Consider the following 20,848-nt stretch of genomic DNA (forward strand, 5'->3'; position numbering starts at 1 on the left):
CTCTCTCCTCCCCAGGTCTCCCTGCATATCACCTTCCATGGGCCAGTGGAAGGTGCCCCTGCTGCCCCTGCAGCCACAACAGCCCCCAAATCTTCACTTCTCTGATCAAAAGGGGCTTCCCAGGGTGGTGGTTTTGGGTAAGGCCAGAGGCTGCTGTGGGAGAAGGTGGGGAAGCCCCCGGGTGCAGGGGGCAACCCAAGGCCCTCGTCAGGGTGGGGTTTTCTGAGGGGCTTTGAGGCAGTTCTGCTTGTGAGGGGCTGTGGACAGAGATCCCACCTCAAGTGGGCAGGGGGGCATTACCCCTCAGGTAGGGGTGGCTCCACAAGAGGGACTGAGAAGTGGGGCAGCAGTGGGGCATCTCTCTCTGACCCAGCCAAGGGAGAATCATAGAATCACAGAATCAATTATGTTGGAGAAGACCTCTGAGATCATCAGGTCTAACCCATGACCAAACACCACCAGCTAGACCATGGCACTGAGTGCCATGTCCAGTCTTTGCTGGACATCCCTCCAGGGATGGTGACTCCACCATCTCTGGGGAGCCCAATCCAATGTTTAATCACCCTTTCTGTGAAGAAATTCCTCCTAATATCCAACCTAAATCTCCCCTGGCACAGTTCAGGAATATGCCTTCTTGTCCTATTGCTGGTTGCCTGCAAGAAGAGACTGGCTCCCACCTGGCTACAGCCTCCTTCCAGGTATTTGTAGAGAATGATAAGGTCACCCGAGTCTCCTTTTCTCCAGGCTGAATCCTCCCAGCTCTCTCAGCCACTCCTTGTTGGACTTGTGCTCCAGACCCCGAGGAAAAGGGGGGCTCTTACAGTGAGTGGGTGGGGATGGGGGGCGGCCTCAGCAGTGAGGGGGTTGGTGCTGCCCATGAGCCAAAAGGCCAATGGAATCCAGGTGTGCATTAGGAACAGCACTGCCAGCAGGTCAAGAGATGGGATCCTGCCCCTCTAATCAGCCCCATTGAAGCACATCTGGAGTGCTGTGTCCAGCTCTGGGCTCCTCAGGATAAAAGAGACATGGAGCTCCTGGAGCAGGTCCAGCAAAGGGTGACAAAGATGATGAAGGGATTAGAGCATCTCTCTTAGGAGGAAAGGCTGAGGGAGCTCAGCTTCCAGAAGAGACACTGAAAGGGGACTCATCCATGTCTGTCAGGGTCTGCAGGGAGGGAGCAGAGGATGGACCAGGCTCTCCTCGGGGGTGTCCAGCCATGGGACAAGAGGCCACGGGCACAAACTGAGGCCCAGGAAGTTCCACCTGAACATGAAGAAGAACTTCTTTCCTGTGCAGTGACCGAGCAGTGAAGCACGTTGCCCAGAGAGGGTGTGGAGTCTCCCTCACTGGAGATACTCCAGAAACACCTGGATGCAATCCTGTGCCAAGTGCTTTCGGATGACCCTGCTTCAGAAAGGAGGTTGCACCGGATGACCCACTGTGGTCTCTTCCAACTTGAACCATTCTGTGATTCTGTGAGGGGATGAGAGGGGCTCTGGGAGGTGTGGGGGGGATGTGAGGGAGTGTGAGGGAGTGTGAGTGGGACCCGTGAAGAGAGTGATGAGGGGGCTGTGAGGGGAATGTGAGGAGTGTGATGAGGGGCTGTGAGGGGGTTATGAGGGAAATGTGAGGGGTGTGATGACGGGCTGTGAGGGGGTTATGAGGGTGATGTGAGTGGCATGTGATGGGCTGTGAGGGGTCTGTGAGGACTGAGGAGGGGCTGTGAGGAGGGTGATGACGGAGATACGAGGGCTGAGAACACTGCCCTGCCGACGGGGCTGGGGGGCCGATGAACGGGGGCGGTGCCCCTCCCCGCGCGGGGCGGGGCCGCGACGGTGACGTCACACCCGCCGCCTTTGGGCAACGGCGTGGGGGCGGGGGCGGCGCGCGCTCTCGCGGGACTGGCGCCCCCCGCCGCGGGCGGGGCGGGGGGCCGGGGCCGGCGCTGCCCGAGCGCGGCTGAGGCGGCGGTGGCGAAGCGACGGACGGGCGAGCCAGGCGCCCTCTGCCCCCGGGCCGCCCGCCGGCTCGGAGCCGCCCTTCCACGCCGCCAGCGCCCGCGGATGGAGCCGCCGGTGCCGGCTATGAGCGCGTCGGAGGGACGCGGAGCCGCTCCGCCGAGCCCGGGCGGGGCGGGCGGGCGGCGCAGCAATGGGTGGTGGAGCGCGGCGGGACCGCGGACCCTCCTCCCGCCCCGCCCGGGGGAGACTTGGGTTGCGGGGAGGGCCGCGGGGCGCCCGGGGCAGCCCCGGTGTGCCCCGGGGCGGGGGCCGGTGGAGGAGCTGCGGGCCCGGCAGGTGCCCGCAGGTGCTCGGGGGCTGCGGGTTCCCTCGGTTTCGGTGGGGAGAGCGAGGAGTAGCAGCGAACACTGACCCGGTGCTACTTGCAGAATAAAAGTTTTGTGGTTACGTCCAGCCCTCCTTTCGCTTTTTTCTTTTTTTTTCCCCTACTCGGCTTCAGTTTGAGCTGCACCTTCACCCGTTCTTCACCGAGGTGTTGGCTTAAAGAGAGCGAGTGCACAGCGACCAGGAGAGTTCCTGTGCTGTGATGTGCGGGTTCAGGTTTACACTGGAAGCAGTCGGTTGTGCTGGGTCTGGTTTTTAATGGGAGAGCGTCGGCGTGGAGAGGTATGAATGAGTGACTTAAACAGCGCTCCGCAGAGCTCTCCTTCCTTAGAGGCAGTGCCCCCACTGATGTTCAAAAAGGTCCACTGAACCATTTTGTTTGTCTTTGGTATCTCCACTCCTGTCGCACCCCTTGCTCTCCGTCCTGTGTAACATTATCTCCATGTGCTCTGGAGGGGTACGTGTGACAGTGTGTGCTTATGCTGCTGTGTGCAAATATGCTGGTTTAGAGCGGGATTTAAGCTTTTTAAGTGCAAGGATACCTGGGTTTTGGATAGCTCTTCTTTATCTCCATCTTTATCCCCATAAAATTGAAGAGGGTGTGCAGGTCAAACGTGCAGTTACTGGAGCGATAAAAGCTCCTCTTGTTTTCTACTGATTAGGAAGATGGGCTTTCAGTGTTTTCATCTCGGTGAAAGTAGCCTGATGTGGCCAAAGCACACTGAAAGTAAAGTCTGAAACTATAAAGTGGAATGGGTGTTTTAAGTTCTGATACAAACCAAGCTCTAAAGAACTCGCTTTTTGTGATTGTTCAGAATAGGTAAGACTTGCTGTTTATTTCTTTTTGGGCTGTGTTCTCTTATTTGCAAGGGAGGAGTGTCCGTCCAGGTCATTGCAGTGACTTGTGATGGTAGTTCCTGAAGCATAAAAGTTTAGTGTGCTAATTAAACATTTTGAAGTCAGACTACCGTGTGAATACCTCAGGATTTACATAGGGTATGTCTAGGTTATTAAAACCATTAGTATCATTTATTACTGTAGTTAGAAATACTGTATAAGACTTCAGAAAGGTCTGAGTCTAGTTTATGATTATTGCGTGGTATAAAACAATGTATACATTGTTTTTTAATGTATATATATTTTTTTACAATGTATATATTGTATTTTTTCCTTAAGTTTCCTTTTCTTAAGGCAGTCCTTTTCTGATGACAGTAATGAGCATGTTATTACTGCTTCAGAGGCGACTGAATTGAGTGGGTGCACACACTGTGTCAAGTATTGTTATTGCGTGGGTTATTCTAACCATAACAATTTGTGTGTCTGTGCAGTTAGAGAACAATTCCTGCCAGAACGCTGGCAAACCTCTATAAAGGATTGTGGAATAATCCTAGAGCCTTTTAAACAGATTTTCTCTGTAGGTGTTGTCCTTTATTCAGATTTCCAAATGTTGCTTTCTTGTGATCGAAAGCAGGGAGGAATATGTATCTCTAAAAATAAGAGCGGAAAAGAACTAACTGTAGCTTGCCCTGCACTCACTGTGTTCGGTGGTGGCCTCACGTTTTACCTTGAGAAGTCATTAGTTGATTATTTTATTACTGACGTCATGGCAGAGCTGGTCCTTGATAAGAGATTGTTTGCCTTTTATGTCAGTTTGATGAAGAGATTTTGCATGTGAGAGGTGGCTTAGAGGGGAGTGTTGAGTATCTTTGGCAGACTCGGGGGTTTCTGAGATCTATGGAGAAGTAAGAACAGGGCAGTGTGTCTCTGGAGGAACCAAAAGGAGAAGGGCAGAAGTACAGAATGCCTTGGAACAGGTTCTTTTGTGTTCTTTTAGTAGCTGGAAATTAGTGTTTCAGGAGCACATGCCACTCAGGCGCCCGAAGGATGGGGAGGAGGATGTTGTCAGAGGTGACACACACGAGGCCATATGAAGTTACTGGTAATGCCCACTGACACACTTAAGCTCTGTCATTATAATTCTTTGCCTTCTGTATTAGATTAATCATGTGGATTCAATATATGACTCCACAAACAGCTAGAGAAGCAGATTATTTAAAGGGAAAAAATATATTCAGATGTTCTAGAGGAAAAAGACTATTTGCTTGAATTGTCTTTTGCTGTCTTGGGTTAATATCCACTTGGAGAGAGGTAGAGTTCCGTGTGTTGGTGCATTGTAACATCTGCTTACTTATATGGCTCAGTAACTGGTAATTGGCCTAATTTTAGTTAAGAAATGGTTTGACTATATAACTTCCATGTTAACAGGAAGGTTGAGCTAAATTTTAGAGTCCCTTTGCAGCCAATCGTTCTATAGTTTTACAGCTAAGAAAGAAATCTTACAGCAACAATTGATAAATTGCCACAGTGGAACACTAAAATCTACTGAACTCTTGTCAATACCTTCTTAGCTATATGCATGTCCCATCCTTTTTGATTTCCAAAAATTTGTACAGGCTTTGATTTTTGGTTCCCATGAGTCAGTACATTTGAATTTTTCTGCATTTGATCTTCAGACAATTTTGTAATTTTGGAATACTTTGGGAAACCAGACATACTTCTTCATTGCCAACAGAATAAGTATAAATCTGTTTGATCTACAGAGTAAGTTCATTGAACATTAAACTTGCGTGAAGCCTCTTGCTTTCTTCACCTTCGTGTTGGCAACAGAAAACAATCTTAGAAGGTTTTTGTAAGCAGACAACTGAATGCTTTTAACATACTGTTGTGGAGACAGTGGCAGATTGTTTCAGTATTCACTAGTAGTATTACAAGAACCTATTAGAAGATTCCTTCAGGGTTTGTTGTTTGATTTAAAAACAAAACAAAAAACTCAACAAAACCCCAGCAATCTCCCCCTTCCCCACCCAAAAAAAAATGGGATGCTCCATACAACCCCAAGCAAATGGGATAGTACAGATGAACAGTTCTGCTGGTATTTTACCAAGAAATATGTAAGATGGGATGCCCAGTTGAACTTAAATCACTCTTTATTGATGAGTACAATGACAATCAAAAGTGCAGGTTGTTAAACCTTTCTGTATTCGGGTTCTGGATGAGCCTAGTGCTGGCCAACTGTCCTTGCACTGGCCAAGTTAAGCAAAGTGCTTTCTTACTTCATTTCTTTATTCTAGACAGAACTGTAAGGGAGGATGATGTGAAGCTGACCTCTGGAAGAGAGATGCCTAAACTAGTGGGAAACCAAATTACTGTAACTGGGAAGAGTTGATGGATACTGAGCTTGGGTCAAGATAGAGGAGAAATCCCATTGAAGGTGCAGGAGAATGTCAGCTCAACTCTTGCCTTCTCAGGTTTTTTTTCCAAGAATGGAAGAGCTGCTGCACTGAGAGTCCTGACTGTGGGGTGGGTAGGGAGGAAAAGGATATGGAAAGCAGATTTGAAATGGAAAGTTGTTCTTGTTTGTTTTTTTGGATTGTTGTTGTGGTTTTTTTGTTTGGTTGGTTTTTTTGTTTGTTTGATTGTTTTTTTTTTTAAATAAAACCCCATGGTCTGGCAATCAGTAATTTATAGGCTTTCTCAGAGGTGTTCGTGGTTTCGTCAGAGCTTTTTTATAGACAGGGATGGACCATGAGGGACTTGGACTAAGGGGCACAAAGAAGAATGTGGTTTTGCCAACCACAACTGCCTGTGACAGTGGAAGTCCCTGTTTAACATAAATGGGTGTGTGTGGGGGAAATATGTCCTTTCAGTGTGAGGGTATGTTTTCAGTGTGGTTTTTTTTTCTGTCTGTTTGGTTTTTTTGTTTGTTTGTTTGTTTTGTTTTTGTTTGTTTGTTTGTTTGTTTTTTTTCAAAAACTGCTGCTTACTCTGCCTGACAGTATTTTTGAGAAATGGTGGATGATTGGTGGCTTTGGTCTGAGAAGCTTCTCTACATCTACACTCCTCCTGTGTCAGCCATTCCAGGTGATGGTCACCTTTACTGGATGGTTATTTTAATTTTTATTTCACTTTCAGCTTGTTGAGAGGAGAGTTGTTCAGGACTGTGTATGTGTTATTCAAGACTTAACTCCATGCAGGGGTATAATTATATTTGCTGTCTTGGTTTCTTCTGTTTTCCTTACAGTTTTTGTTTCAGCTAGGTAGGATCTATACCTTGAATTCTCTTTACCTTCACTGGCTTTCTCTGTTGTCTGCCTGTGCTTGGGGTTGGTTTTTTTTTTCTCTTAGTGGGTTTTTGTTGCATAAACACAGGAAATGTGTGGTTGGGCACCCTGTGCTGTCTGGGGCTGAGCTGCCCGGTCTGTCCCGCTCCGCCTGTCATAGCTCTGCTCTTCCATCCACTTTGCTTCCTTGGAGATGCTGTCACATATGACTGCTGCTCTGGGAGCTCCCCAGCCTGGCTTGATAAAAATGATTTGTTAGCAAAGAGCAGCAATGTATGTGCTTGAAGTGACTAAAATCATTCTGACAGAAGTGGGTAAGTCGATCAGGTGAAATTCCTTGCTCGTGGGTCTCGGGGGTAGTGATTTCTAGCAGCTGGTCCAACCTGTGGTGGCCACCTGGGCTCTTAAAACGTGTCTCTGGTTTGTGCCAGGGGTTTAGCTTTTTTCTTCTGTTCCTTTTAGAGTAGGTGGGGGTTTTTTTATATTTTTTAAACTGTCATCTTTTATTTTATAATGAAGTTAAATTACATTAGACTTCTTCTTTTCTGACACTTTTCCTTTCCATGATATTCCTTTTTAACTCTTCTCTGAATTGTGAATTTGCTAACTATCTAAAATATTCCTAACTCTCTGTGGAGGCAATGCCTGAGCCTTTGCTGTCCCTTATCATGGACATGTGGTGATAAGAAACAGTTTTCCCCAACATTGTCCCTGTCTTGATGTGAGCACAGCCCTGCGTGAGCACTGCCTGTAGCTGTCCTGGTGCTCTGGTAAAAGCAGGACTGAAGCACTGAAACTGCCTTTTCAGTCACCTCTTTTCTAGAATGATCCCTTGCTGTGTTAAATAACTGTTCCTTTTGCCCTGAATTACTGTGTTTCTTTGCATAAACTTGAGACTTCAGTTCATTTGAATAATATGACGCCAGCACAACTATTTATTTTCTTTGACTAATGCCAACAAATGTTTTTGGGTGGGATTGTGTTTTACTGCTCTAGCCACATGCAGAATTGTCTTTCTTCATATAAAATCAGTGTGAAACACTGCTTTTTCAGAAACCCTGAATAAAGAGAATGATGCATTGTAGATATTTTTGAACAAAAATTTAAGACCTGCCACTGCCAGAGTCCTGAATCAGACTGAAGGAGAAGTCATAGTATGTGTCTGTCTGCCAAATGAGTTAAATCTTTCCACTTTTGGGGTGATGTACACTGGAGAAAATATAATATGAGGTCATTTAGAATATTAAGTTAGGTTTTCTTAAAGAAATATATATTGCCTATAATGTGCTTACAGTATTAGGCAGGATTGCTTTCAGCATAATAAATTAGAACTAATATTTTGAATAATTGAAAAAAGTGAACCATTTCCCTTTAATTTCAGCAGTTTGCATGACCTGTGGTGTTACATGAGAGCTGCAGTTGGAGCTCTCCACTTGGTGCTGAAGAGCTTTGTGATTGTAAACTGAGTTTACATTTGACATTATTGTTAAAGAAACTCAAAACTAATTTTATCACTTTCACTGCTACAGCTAGATAAAGCATTACTTTAAATTATTTAAATGGCTTAAGCTTACACTGTTTCTTAACAGTAAGTAAATCACCATAAACATGATACTTTTTGCTGTTAGAGGGATATGTAAATGGCTTTGGAATTAAGCAGTCTTAGGTAGTCTCATTTATTTTTGCTTCTTCAGCAGCAGGATCTGGAGTGCTGTGAATAGATTTTTGTGGATAGGAGTTACTAATGATTTTTACTTTAATGTTAAATAACGCAGTTTTGCCTGAGTTCCTGGAAACTTGCCTGACTTACCATTTAAAGAAGTCTCTTAAGTCATCAATTTCTACCTCTTGGATAAAATTCCTAAGTGGTCAGCCTTAGTCAAATGTTTTGACTGTGTATGTAGTTTGATCTTTGTAAGCTGGCACTGAAGTAAAGTCTCACCCTTCACTTATCTCTGTCTAGTGAGCATTGTCCTCTTCCTTTTACAAACCAGATCATCCAAAACTTTCCTGTCTTCCTGAATTAGCTTTCAGCCAGACTGGCTCTCCAGAACTGAGACCAAGCTCATGGTGGCAGAAGGAGTGAGGAGGAGGATGTGGATGCTGCTTACAGTGGTATCAGCTGCAGCAGTTACAGCAGTTGACAAAGTCACACCTGGTAGAGACTTTTTGTCTTCTAGTTTTAGCTCTTTAGTTCAGTTGTGGATTTATTGGTAACATACCAGTATACCTTAATTCCCCTTAGTTTGGGTTTTAGTTCCCCCCCCCCAAGTTGCATTGTTGTTTCACTTTTCAGGAAAAATATAAAAGCCAACTTCTCAGAATGGTTCAGGTTGTTTCTGTTCAATGCATCTTTGGGACTGGGGGGGATACAAGTCTCCATCTTTGCTGCTTGAAGAAATAAATCTGCTAGTTTTCATCAAGTAAAGGAGAATCATGTTGCTTAACTCTGAACTTGTATCTTGAGTTATGAATGGATTTGTTTTAAGGCTACTTTGAGTGTAATGTCCCTTCTAAAGTCTTCCTGTGGGTGCAGTTTCAGGCTGTGCTTCAGAGATAACTTCAGGCTGCTGCCACAAAGGGCCAGAGCTGTACCTGCCTCTCTCTGGCTTACCATGGCTCTGGTGGCTGTGACTGATGAGCTGGATGCTGTGGAAGAAACTCCTGAGCCAGGTTTGGCATCCTGTCAGCTGAATGGCCTCACTCTGCCTGCACAGTTTTGAGCTCCTGGGCAAGAGAGTGGATGGGACTGTATTTCAGGAGCCAGGGAATGGAGAGTGTTTCTCCTTTTCCATTTTAACCTGCAGTTGCTTTGCACTACATCCACACTGAAGTTTCATCAGTTTCTTCTATATTAATTGCTCTCAAATGTTTGTGATCCAGCAAACTGATTATTTCAAATCTTTTTCTCTTCATTTTTAAAATGCTTTTTTACCCCTCATCCACTTTAGGCCAGCCAAGTGTTTTTTTTTTTAAATGTACCTCTAACTTGCTTTTTTAAAAATTGATTTAATAGTAACTTTATAGAGAAAATAGTTCCTAAACTGCTAGAATTTATAATTGAGGTGCCTTTTGTATTTCTGTGGATTTTAGTTGTTTTTTTTCAGTAATGTGTATGTTTGGAGAAGACAACTGAGCACAGTATGTAAAAAATATACCTGTGTCCTTACTGTATCCTGATTTTTTTGCCATTGGGCTGGACTTCAGTGTTCCCATCACTTAAATGCTTTTATGGAGTTTGGCTTATTTAGTACTGTCATAAACCAAGAAATGCAAGATTAACTAGAATAAACCTGCCTAAAACTTAAGGTAAATCACATTGCTGTTTGCACTCTTTGTGACATCTGAATATTTCTGTTGGGGAAGTTATTAATTGCTAGAATGAACTGCCAAGAGAAATGCTAGATCCATCAATTCTTGGTATGGTCAGTCCCCTGAATAATGCAGATATCAGTGTGTTCCTTAATCTTCCCTTTTGGCAGATTTAGTGATCATGTGTCTGTGCAGTGATCTGGTTTAAGGTGCTGGCTGGAGTTGAATCCAACCAGAGGACAACCAGCTGTGTCTGATTTGGCAGCAAAGTGGACTGACACACCCTGGAGCAGCATAACTGTGAGACCAGCACAAGGGAACAGTGGTATGGGAGTAAGTTGGGAGAGACTGCAGGGTCATTCCTTCAGCCTCACAGTGTTGGAGTCACTGTAAAACTGTTCTCTGTAAATGACTGAAGCCATTGTTCCTGAAAAGCAGAGCCCACCTGTTTTGCTTCCGAAGTGGTTAAGTGAAGAGCATTATTTTGTTCAGAGTTTTTAGTAAGAGGCTTGGCAAATTCAGCAGGATTTGCAAGTTGTCTGGGAGTGTCGATGGGGTTTCAGGTGACCATCTGACGGGTGGGGATGGGCTGTTTGTTTGAAACCTGTGTCCCAAACAACACTTTGTGTTCAGCTGAGTTTGTGCCGTCCTGGAGCCAGGTGAAATGAGGTGCTGTTCTGCAAGTGGGGCAGTGGAATTGCTGAGGTGAGCAAGGCTTTTGTAGACTAATCCCGTGGGTATGGTAAATAAGGAGACCGCAGATCCTCCTGAAAAGTGCAAACAGCAGAATATAGTCTTTTTATTAAGCATGAATTATTATGAACTGTGCTGTTTTGCTCTGGAAAATCAAATGTGCTTTGTTTGCTGGACCTGTGTGTTAATGAAAATACACCTTGTCCTTCAGCGTGGGGAAAGAGTGTTTGTGAAGTGGAAGGTGGTAGTAAAAAGCATTACATTAAAATATTCACACTATGAGAACTGTAAGTATAACAACGACTGCTTTTACTGCCTACCAATATCTGGGTAAGGATGTGGTACAAGGAAGTAGGGGAACTGGAAATTGTCTTGGCTGACACCCTTTGCAGCTCTAGGAGAGCTTGAAGGCATTTCTTGTAGCACCGTGTGCTGTAGGACTGTATGCGAGTTACCCATGTGGTGGTTGTCAACTAAAAACACAATTAAGAGTGTATAAAATTGCTTCCTCTAATTTTTGTGTGTTCATCATCTTACTAGATGCTTATTTTGTGGGAAGAGAGTTTGCTCTTTCAATCTTAATGGTTCTTTCTTCCTGAGAGAGAATTATAAGATACATATATGGATTGTAATGTAAATGGCTTCTAATATGTAGGTTGTAGAAGAAAACTTGCCCTGTAGACAGCTAGTAGGAGAAAGCCTCAGGCTGGGTGAATACAAGATGAAATAAAGCTGTTTATGAAACAGGAGATGTGCTGTCAGTAGAGTAAGACACAGCCTGCCATCTCTGTGCAGCAAGGAGACCGTGCTGATTTGCTGTCAAGACAGAGGTGCTGGATCCTGCTCTTCAGTGCTCTGTGATGCTTCTGCAGTTCTGAGCAGCAACAGAAGTGGTAAATCCTGACCTTGGTTTTTTAAGGAAGCTGAGGTCATACTGCTGATATTTTTTTCTCTTGATATTACTTTTTTTTTTTGAGTGTGTGTGTGGTTGAGTCACCAGGGTTTTGCCTGTAGTTGTGAAACCTGTGGGGACAGGTTTCAAGGGGATTTCCTCTGGTTCTAAATTCCAAGCTACTCCTTCAAGTGAACGTGTTGAGAACAGTGGAGGTGAGAGTTAGCTTTCTATGAACTTGCTTTGGGTGCTTGGTATCCCGACCTCAGCAACTGGTATCCCTTGCCCCAGACAGCTTTTCATAACCTCCTGTAAGTCCTCTGCTCCCTCCTCAAATTCTTCAAATACCAATCCTCGCATTACTATCAATTAGCACTGCAAGACACAGCACATGCTGGAGCTGCTTCCAAGCTGCATAGTTGGTGATTAGCCAGCCATCAGGTTAAAAGAGCAAGAGTGTTGGGGCAGTCCTGAAGTCTTTTCCTGGGGAAGGACTGAGATTTGGGTGCTTCAGTGCTGACTCTGCAAAAAAATAAAAATAATAAAAAAATGTACAGGTCTTATTTTTGAGATGCTGCTCTTCTGGCATGTTTTAGCCAAATGTGAAAGATTTGGGAGGGAAGCAAGAGGACAGGCAGATAGGGATGATCATGTAACCCTGGTTTCTTCAAGTGCTTGAGATTATAATCAGGTACTGAAAAACCCCATAGTGAATGAAGTGAGGGGTGATTGCTGTGCTGTGGTAGTATTGGGAGGATTGGTCAACAGAAATCTTGTGTTCCTAAAAGACAAACGCATAGTCCAGCATTTAGGAACAAACTATCTTACTGTCTGCCAGGTGGCCTGAGCAGGATAGTAGCCAGCAGGTCGTGGGGAGTGGTTGTTCCCCACTCCCAGGCACTCACATGACTAAAATACTGTGTCCAGTTTTGCTCCTTCCTCCCCTCAAATGCAGGGGGAATGCCACCAAACTGGAGAGCTGCGAGTGGTCAGGAGGCTGGTGCATGTGGTGTGCAAGGAGTTGGTATAGCCTGGAGAAGAGAATTACAGACTCTTCTTGGAGACATGGTGGAAAGTTGTGAATCAATGGCTGCAAGTTAGGACAGTGGTAATTCCTGTTGAATATAGTGTGGAAAAATCCTTATGAGAATTGAGTATCAGAAAAGCTGCCCAGGGTCGCTGTTTTATCTTCATCCCTTCAAGACTCTTAAAATTTAGCTGGACAATCCCTTGAGCAACCTGGTTTGGCTTTGAGATTAACCTTGCTCTGATCAGGTTGGAATAGTAACCTCCAGAGATCCTTTCAAACCTTGTTTTCCAGTGATTGGAAGCACTGCAAGTTATGCAGGTTGAAGTCATGATCTTAATAAAAATTGTTTAAATCCTTCTAAATCCGTATTACAAGTTAATTTACAGAATTGATCTCTGATCTTTTAAAACATAATTGAGCTAATGAAATGATTTTACCTTCTTTAAAACTATCTGATTGAGGTTGTAGGGTTCTCTTGAGCATTTCTTGTTTTGACTGGCTCTTGTAAGAATCCATTGCATAAGGATTTCTTTCTGTGCTTTTCAGTCCAACGGTTCAGTTGATTGTATTGATTAAAATGTCCACACTAAAAAGTTAATTAACTTTATTAATGCCACAATTACTGTGGACTGTCCTGACAGTGTGGAGTCAGATAGAAACACTTGTCCCTGTTTTAATACTAAGCATATTTTGTCGTTTTTGCAAGATCCCAATCTGGGACCATTCAGACTCTTGCATCATGTCTGTTTTTAAAGATGAAGGGAACACTTTGTGCATGCTCCATTAAATGATGCTTTCAAGTTTCCATAAATTTATTTCAAAGCCAGATTCTTGCCATGTTTGCACAAGGACTAATTGTCATTCAGAATTAGATATGTGCCAAATTGCAGGTTGTCTGTCAAAGCATTTCTGTATTTTTGCAGAGCGTAAAAGGAGTTTTCTTTTGGTTTAAACCCAGAAGGCTCTCAGACTTTCTTGTTTTTGTAACTCGTGAATTTATAACCTGGAGCTATGATCATGATGTTCTTTTTGGCTAGGAGAATCCTGAGAAAAATCTGCAGGAGGAGCTGAAGCTTTTGTAGTAACATGGGGTTCTGATATTGAAGGAAGGAAGCTATTATAAAATTCAAATCCTTTTTTTCTTTTTTTTTTTTTTAAGGGGAATGACTTTGTAGAAAAATTCTAAGATAAGCAACAGAGTCTTCAGCTTCAATTTTTTTTTTGTTTGTTTGGGTTTTTTTGTGAGCTAATTATCTAGTAGAGGCTTTAAGGGAAAAACTATAAATATGGAGTTGACCCTGTCATACTTTCACTGCTTATTTGGTGCTTTGGATTTGAGCAAAATCTAAATACGGTATGATCTTTTTGTTCTTCAGAGGTTTTCTGGCATGGCTTTGTTTTAGCAGCTTTTGTAATTTGGTGTTTTGTGACTCACCTTGAATGTTTTGCCAAGTAGATGTTATAAAATTAACTTAAGGGAAAGAACAGAGGAAGAGGCGTAAATCTATATATGGAACAGTGTCTGAGTCATGACTTCAGAAAATGTGGTGTGTTTTTTTAGGGTGCAGTCCTCTGTGCCCTCTAAGATCCCTGGTTTTTCTTGCATGGTGAATTAGTAACATTCTTTCCCCTTCTGCTTGTGAAGAGTTTTGCTGCCTTTCCTGCAGGTGTCACCTCTCATTTCCAGGCTGGTTTCTTGCAATGAGGTCAGTTCAGACTGAGAGAAATAACAAGTAGCACAAACCATCTTTCTGCTTAACATCACTTCTCAGGCAAAACATTTTGACCTCCTTTGTCCTTATAAATCAAATAGTAGTATCAAATATCTGTGGATGGTAGAGATTTTACTCTAATACTTCCCATTTCATGTCTTCTCCTGCTGCGAAGGGAGGAGCCTGGCAATTCCCACTCCTAGAAGTGAGGGGCTGAATCAAAATCACAGTTGTGATATTTATTAAGTTTGTGACTGAGTTTAAGACAAGTATTTCTGATAGCATGTCCTCCTCCTGGAGGAGACACGATGGATGAGTCTTCTAGAGTTGATTTAATAAACCTGCAGTGAGGAGTGTATCCCTAAAACACTTTTTTCCCCAGCTGGCTGGTAATGGTGGCATATCATCTGCAGGATACAGTTGTGGAATTATGAGGGTATATGTGGAGGGTATATGAGTTGCTTTAGCGAAGTGAAAATTGACAAACGTTTAATTTTCAGTCGTGTTCTGTCACACAGTGTTAAGCACTATAATGCACTTCAGGAAATTACAGGAGCCCGGAGTAGGAAAATGAGGCCTATGTGGTTTGCATCTCTCAGGGCAGGCTGCTGGGCAGGGTTTCTGCTGGGCTGTTTAGTTTCATTCTCAAAGTATCCTGCTAATTGTACCTGAGCCAGCGTGGGAAGCTGCCGTTTGAGATGGTTGCTGTTAAAATACAATGAGTTTCTCATTAGTTGAAATAATTTGGGAGGAAGAGCATACATTTTAAACTGTTTTCGATTGTTCATTGTCCTAATTATTTCAGCCTTACTGGGCTGTAAAATTCAACATGAACTTTTTATTAAAAATGCGTGGTGAGTCATTTGTTGGAGAATGCACCATTGCCTCACTCAATCTAGAAATGCCAGGCGGATCCAGGGCGGCTTTCAGAGGGACAAGTTCCATGCTGACAGAACCAAGTCTGGCTTTTTAGACTGTCTCAAGGGTAGACTGCTATTTTTGGTTTTTTTGTTTCCCTTTTTTTTAGCCAAACTATGTATGTAGAGGGATTGTTGCTTTAAGCAGAAAATGTTTGTGCTAGAACTGGATAATGCAGCATAGAGCAAGTTACAGAAGGATTAAGGAAAAATAGCAGTCACTGCAGGATGGACAGGAAAAAAAAGAACTTTACTCAAGTTACCTTATCACAGTCTTTTGACAACACCTGGAGCTGGCTGGGGATTATATTGTCTGAGGGCTCATGATTGGGATGTCAGTGGAACAGAAGCAAAAAGGTATTTTTGGGACTTTTGGTGGCTGAAATTAATTTTAGTTTGGCCACCTTCTGCAGAGTTCCCTGTCAGCTGTAAACGTAAAATTGAAATTGTGAGAAACTTCAGTGAGGGATCTGAGAGATCTTGGGGATTTCAAGACATCTGTGAAAGTCACAGGATGTCTCTGAAAGAGAACAGGCTAAAGCCAGTTACGGATACATTAATTTGTTTGTATCGTCTATTTAACACATAGGTAAAATATCATTAAAAGATTTTTGTGCCTGAATCACAAAATGGTTTGGGTTGGAAGGGACCTTTAAAGATCATCCAATCCAACCCCCTGCCATGGGCAGGGACACCTTGCATTAGACCGGGTTGCTCAAAGTCCCACCCACCCTGGCCTTAAATGTTTCAAGGGATGAGACATCCCATGCTTCTCTGGGCAACCTGTGCCAGTGTCTAACCACCCTCACACTACAGAATTCCTTGCTTATGTCCAATCTAAATCTCCCCTCTTTCAGTTTAAAACCAGTGCCCCTTGTCCTGTCCCAACAGACCTTGGTAAAAGATCTCTCCATCTCTCTTACAAGCCCCCTTTATGTACTGGAAGGATGAAATAAGGTCTCAGTTGTCATTAGAAAGATAAAATGTAGTAGGACCCCATACTTCAGGAAAATAATAGAACTAGCTTTTATTCCAGCTTGTTCCTTCCCCTCTTCCAATGGTAATTTTTTTCCTTTGGCGTACGCAGCATTTAATCAGAATAGGAAGCTGACAGTAGCTGGGCTACTGATGCTGGAGTTTGGGGAAACAAAAGGCCCAAATGAGATACTGGATATTGTTAGACTTAAACAAGATGTTTCAAAGTTGTTTTGTTGTCTTTTTTTTGGCTTGGTTGTCATTGTTGGTTTTCTCCATGGTGTGTATTTATTCTGACTTCATTCTTTTTTTCCTAAAAGCCATTTTTACAGCAGTTTAAAATACCCTTATTGTAAGCACTGGAGAGAGTACTTATTAAGTTTTTACCAGATCTTGTAAACCATCACGTGTCCAACACCTTTTTGGTAGTGACTTGTGATAGAAAGATAGACTGTATTTCAGAAAAATGATACATTAAATTCCCTTCTAAAGGAGGGGTTTTTTTTAATGTTGTAGAGGAATGGGAGCTGGGGCTGGTAGGCTGATCTGCCCCAGCACAGCACTATGGATGTTGGCTCAGGTGGGCATGGTGCTCTGACTGCTCTGCTCTTGTGCCGAGGAAGTGGGAAGCTGCTTGTTGGGGATTTGGCCTGACCTGCAGTCATAGTGGCTGATTGCCATCACTCATCTAATGTTGCTTCAAACTGCTGAGCCTTCTGAGACATGGGGGATGTGTTGAAGTGAGTGTGAAGGCTCATACTCACTTCAGCATGAAGTTGCTTCAAACAGCAAATCCTGTTGGCAATGAAACTGAGTCCCCACTGGGTGACAGCAGGGTGTTGGTGGTGCTTCCAGAAACTGGGTGGACACAGCTGAGCTGGTTTTGTGTAGAATCAGCTTGGGTCCAACACTGTATTTGTGTGTGTTGGAGGCATCTTTAGTGCTTGCAAGGATTGTTTGTTTGCCCAGCAACCAGAACTAATAAATTGTACAGATTTAGGTTCTCTGTCTTTGAAATAATCCCCAACTGAAATAATCGGCTTACAGCAAATTGGGAATTAATTGTGTATGCTTAAAAGAAAATGTACACAGAATGGCATGAAAATATTTCAATTCCAATGGTGTTATGTATTATTATAAACTAATGAAAGAATTCTGATGGCTCAGTACACTTGGCTTAAAACAAGACCATAAGTCAATATTTGAATAGATGAGGTCAGCATTTTCTTAAACTGCAGAGAACCTCCTCTGCTCCATCCCTTCCTTGTGGCAGCAGAGTTTGCTTGGCTGGCACAGGCGATCAAAGCCTCAGGAGCAGGAAGCTCTGCTTTGGTACAGAGCTGTTTATCAGGGCTGGAGCTGGCACGACTGGTGTGGCTCACCTGGGAGGAGGCACAGGTACAAATGGCTCTGCTATGTGTCACTGCCATTCTCTAGGCCTTACAGGAGGCACCCAACCTCCTTCTGAGCTACTGTGAAGGTAAAACATCTTATTTGTGGTGGTTAATGCTTTCAGTAGTCCTTGTGATGCAACTGTTAGCAAGTCCTCCACGTGGAACACAAATGTGATGGCTCTGCATGGCTCAGCACAGGGAAATGTCTGCTCTTTTGTATGGTGTGACTCAAAACCAGTGACTTACTGAAGGCTGTGCTGTAAAATGTGTGTGCAATTCATGGTCTTCATTAGTTAATTGTACTCGTTCCTTGTTCAGTTTTGTAACAGCTTGCAACTGCAACCCTGCCATCAGTTGACAGGAATCCAATGGCCTTGCATTGTTTATGCATTGTGTTAGGATGTGGTTTCATGACAGATTTTGGCTGTGTGCAAAGCAGCAAGTGGTAAGGGGCAAGATGAGTGGGTCCCTAGGGGGAATTTCAGGTGTGAGGGACCTGACATTCATCTCGCAAGTTTTGGACATTTTTATATCATTGTAGTTCTAGTCTCGCCCTATGGGTGTAATGCCTATTAAAGATTAACACACATTAGGAGTATTCTGGAGTTTAGTTTCAGTGGGAAAAAAAAAATCCAGAGATTATTTACTATGAGACTGCTCCACACTGAACTGAAGCACCATAAATGAGGGTGGTTTGGACCTTCAGGAGCAATGTGCTTCCCATCTGTGCTGTAACAGTAATGTAGATGTGGGTCTGAGTTGGGTTTGAAGCAGTCCTGGGTCTCTGACCCTACAGTGAGACATCTGAGGGAGATAAAGAAAGTTGACACTAAATAGTTTTCTCTCGGGCTGTTTTCTTTATCTGATTCACCAGTAGTATAAATAACTACTAATCTTAAATGCAGAGCTGGGGGTAGGGACCATGTGAATGCACACAGAAGAGAGCATGGGATCACAGCATTCTTGGGTTAAGATGTCTTGGAAATGCAGCCTTGGATTCCCTGCTCTCTTTTGGTGATGTAGCTTTACTGGGCACTTGGAGAAGGAAGCAGATGCTGGATGTTTCCGTCTGTTCGAGGTTCAGTCCCTTGCCTGCTTCTCATCAGATATGGTTGTTTAGGTGTGAAAAGAAGGGAAGGACCCTTTTGCACAGGACCAGTGCTCAGAGTTGTTTTCCCAGTACTGGGAAATGTGAGGTGCTTCCCTACTCAGATTGAGGGAGACCAAACCCACATCTGTACCCCAAAGGGATACTTAGATCTTCGGGGAACTGGTTATTATGGTCATTGTGTAGACAGGAGAGGGAATCATGGGAGCAGATGCAGAGTGTGAAGGAAGGAGCAGTGGAGGCCTTTGGCCAGGAGGGATTTGCCTTTAGTTGCCAAACCCTTGTGCTCACCTTGTGCACGGGAGAGCTTTGATGACAAAACTCATGCAGTTTTGGGAGAAGCAACTAGAATTTTAAGGGCAACAGGGAATCCACCAGACCTCTTTATTTGAGTATAAGGGTTGTCATCAGTGACTCAGGTCAGGGTAACAGGGTGTTGGAGTGGAAAGAAAACATTCTTGTAACCACTACTTATGTTTACAGTTCTGGAGGTGTTTTCATTGTTCAGCATTTAAACACCTGAACTACTTTTTCAGTGTTAAGATGTGTCTTAAGTGGCCAAACATATACTATGGTATTGCTGTTAAAACAACTGGAATTCCTATAGCTCACAAACTGTAGGAAGGCTTCTGTGGGAAAGCAGTTGGAAGGAGCACCTAATTTTGAAACAGTTTGGAAGAAAAGTATGATAGTTATAAGGGTAAGATGGTATCTTCTGTGGTCTTTTGTCTCCAGTGTAAACTTTGCTGTGAAACAAAATACCTTTGTAACTGTGTGTATGTACTCGTACATAATAACACAATTGTTACCCTGGTTTTATAGGACACTAAACTTTGAGGGTTTTCTGTGATAAATGTACAAGTGGAAACAACAGCAAATTTTAAGCATCTAGCAACTGTCTGTTATGATAAACTGGAAAAGCAAAAGCTCAGTTTCTAGTATAACTGCAGTTTTGCTGCCAAGGTGCTTCTGGAGGCTGCACAACTTTCCAGGGTTCATGTTCCAATAAATGACTTTAAATCTGAACTGACCTAAAACCTCCCTGAAGAGACCTTCATGGAACATGGCAGTAACTCTTGCTGCTTCATGTTGGACTCTGTTCCTCCCAGTCTGCAGCAAGTTTCAGCAAGGCTTCCCAATATATGCAAGGATTTCAGTTATTCAATGAATCCTCTTTTTTTTTTAAAATTTTATAAACTATTAAAATGTGTTTTTCATGGGATTTTATTTTTATTTCATGGTTTGTGTCTTTATTTTGGCTACTACAGAAAGGTCACTGGATTCTGACAGTATTGTAATACCTTAAACAAAGTACCAAGAATGTGAAGTTGTCGTCTTTGCTGGGTGAGTGTCTGACATGGGTTATTTCTGTTGAAGACACAGGCATGCTAGAACTTCGGTATATTTTCCACTCTTTTACTTGCTTTATTTATTGGTTTTTCTCTTTTAAGGCTCCCAGAGGGCCTTAGTTACCTATAATAGACAACTTCAGAAAGACACTGAGTAGCTGAAGACTTCCTTTGTTTAAAATCAGTGAAGATGGGTGTTATGGCCATGCTTGTTGGGAGACTTGCTTCTGCCTTGGCACTGGGATGTGGTTGGCAGAAGAGCCAGTTGTGTAAGTTTTGGAGAAGTGGAGAGTCCACCTGTGCCAGCAGTGACTGAATATCTCGTGCAGGCAGTGTTGCTGTACTTGCTGGCAGTGGGAGCTGTTTTGTCAGAGGCACTGGGGTTAGATAGGACACTTTTCATCTTTGCTGTGGGGAGTAATGTCTGTAGTTGTTCACTGGGCTGACTGGCTTTGATGTGTTGGGTCTGTTTTATTTCGTAAGTGAGGTTGTCATCTCAGTGGAAACCAAGAGCTGAGCAGACTGCTCCCACAAAACTTACTATAACCACCTTTCCCCAAAGATATCCAGTCAATATTTTTTTCCTTAGCTCTGATTTAATCAGTCCCTTGCCCCCGAAAATGGGTGAGAACCTTCAAAAAGTGCCATGTGGGAGGCTCCCTAATTGTGCTGGAAAGTTGTCATGGCTAGATGACAGAGTGTGTTTATATGTGTTTAAGTGGAACTTTTGTGGTTTGTTCATCCCATTGCCTCTTGTGCTTTCATTGGGCACCACTCAGTCTTTTCCACCCCTGATCAATAAGATTTCCCTGAGCTTTCTCCCGGCTCTTTCAGCTGTGCCTTGTATGAAGATACTCAAGACCCTTAATTATCTATGATCTGCATGGCCCTTTGGGCTCACACCATTATTTTCATTTCTGTCTTGTATTGGGGCACCCAGGACAGCACCAAGCACTCCAGATGGTCTCCCCAGTAGAGAGCAGAGGGGGGAGATCCCCTC

The 20,848-nt window shown here is 43.6% G+C and overlaps 1 protein-coding gene across 1 annotated transcript in view; it reads left to right on the forward strand.

Annotated features, from left to right (window-relative positions):
• Window positions 1–2,063: 2,063 nt before the first annotated feature.
• CD2AP (CD2 associated protein) overlaps window positions 2,064–20,848 on the forward strand; it is an 81,117-nt gene continuing 62,332 nt past the window's right edge. Inside the window, exons 1-2 of the mRNA XM_029965767.1 lie at window positions 2,064–2,307; window positions 2,562–2,627. Of these exons, the coding sequence (XP_029821627.1) occupies window positions 2,064–2,307; window positions 2,562–2,627 (310 nt within the window). The remainder of the gene's footprint in view (window positions 2,308–2,561; window positions 2,628–20,848) is intronic.

This window comes from Manacus vitellinus, unplaced genomic scaffold (assembly GCF_001715985.3).
Source record: "Manacus vitellinus isolate BGI_N305 unplaced genomic scaffold, ASM171598v3 scaffold_11_pilon, whole genome shotgun sequence".
NCBI lineage: Eukaryota > Metazoa > Chordata > Aves > Passeriformes > Pipridae > Manacus > Manacus vitellinus.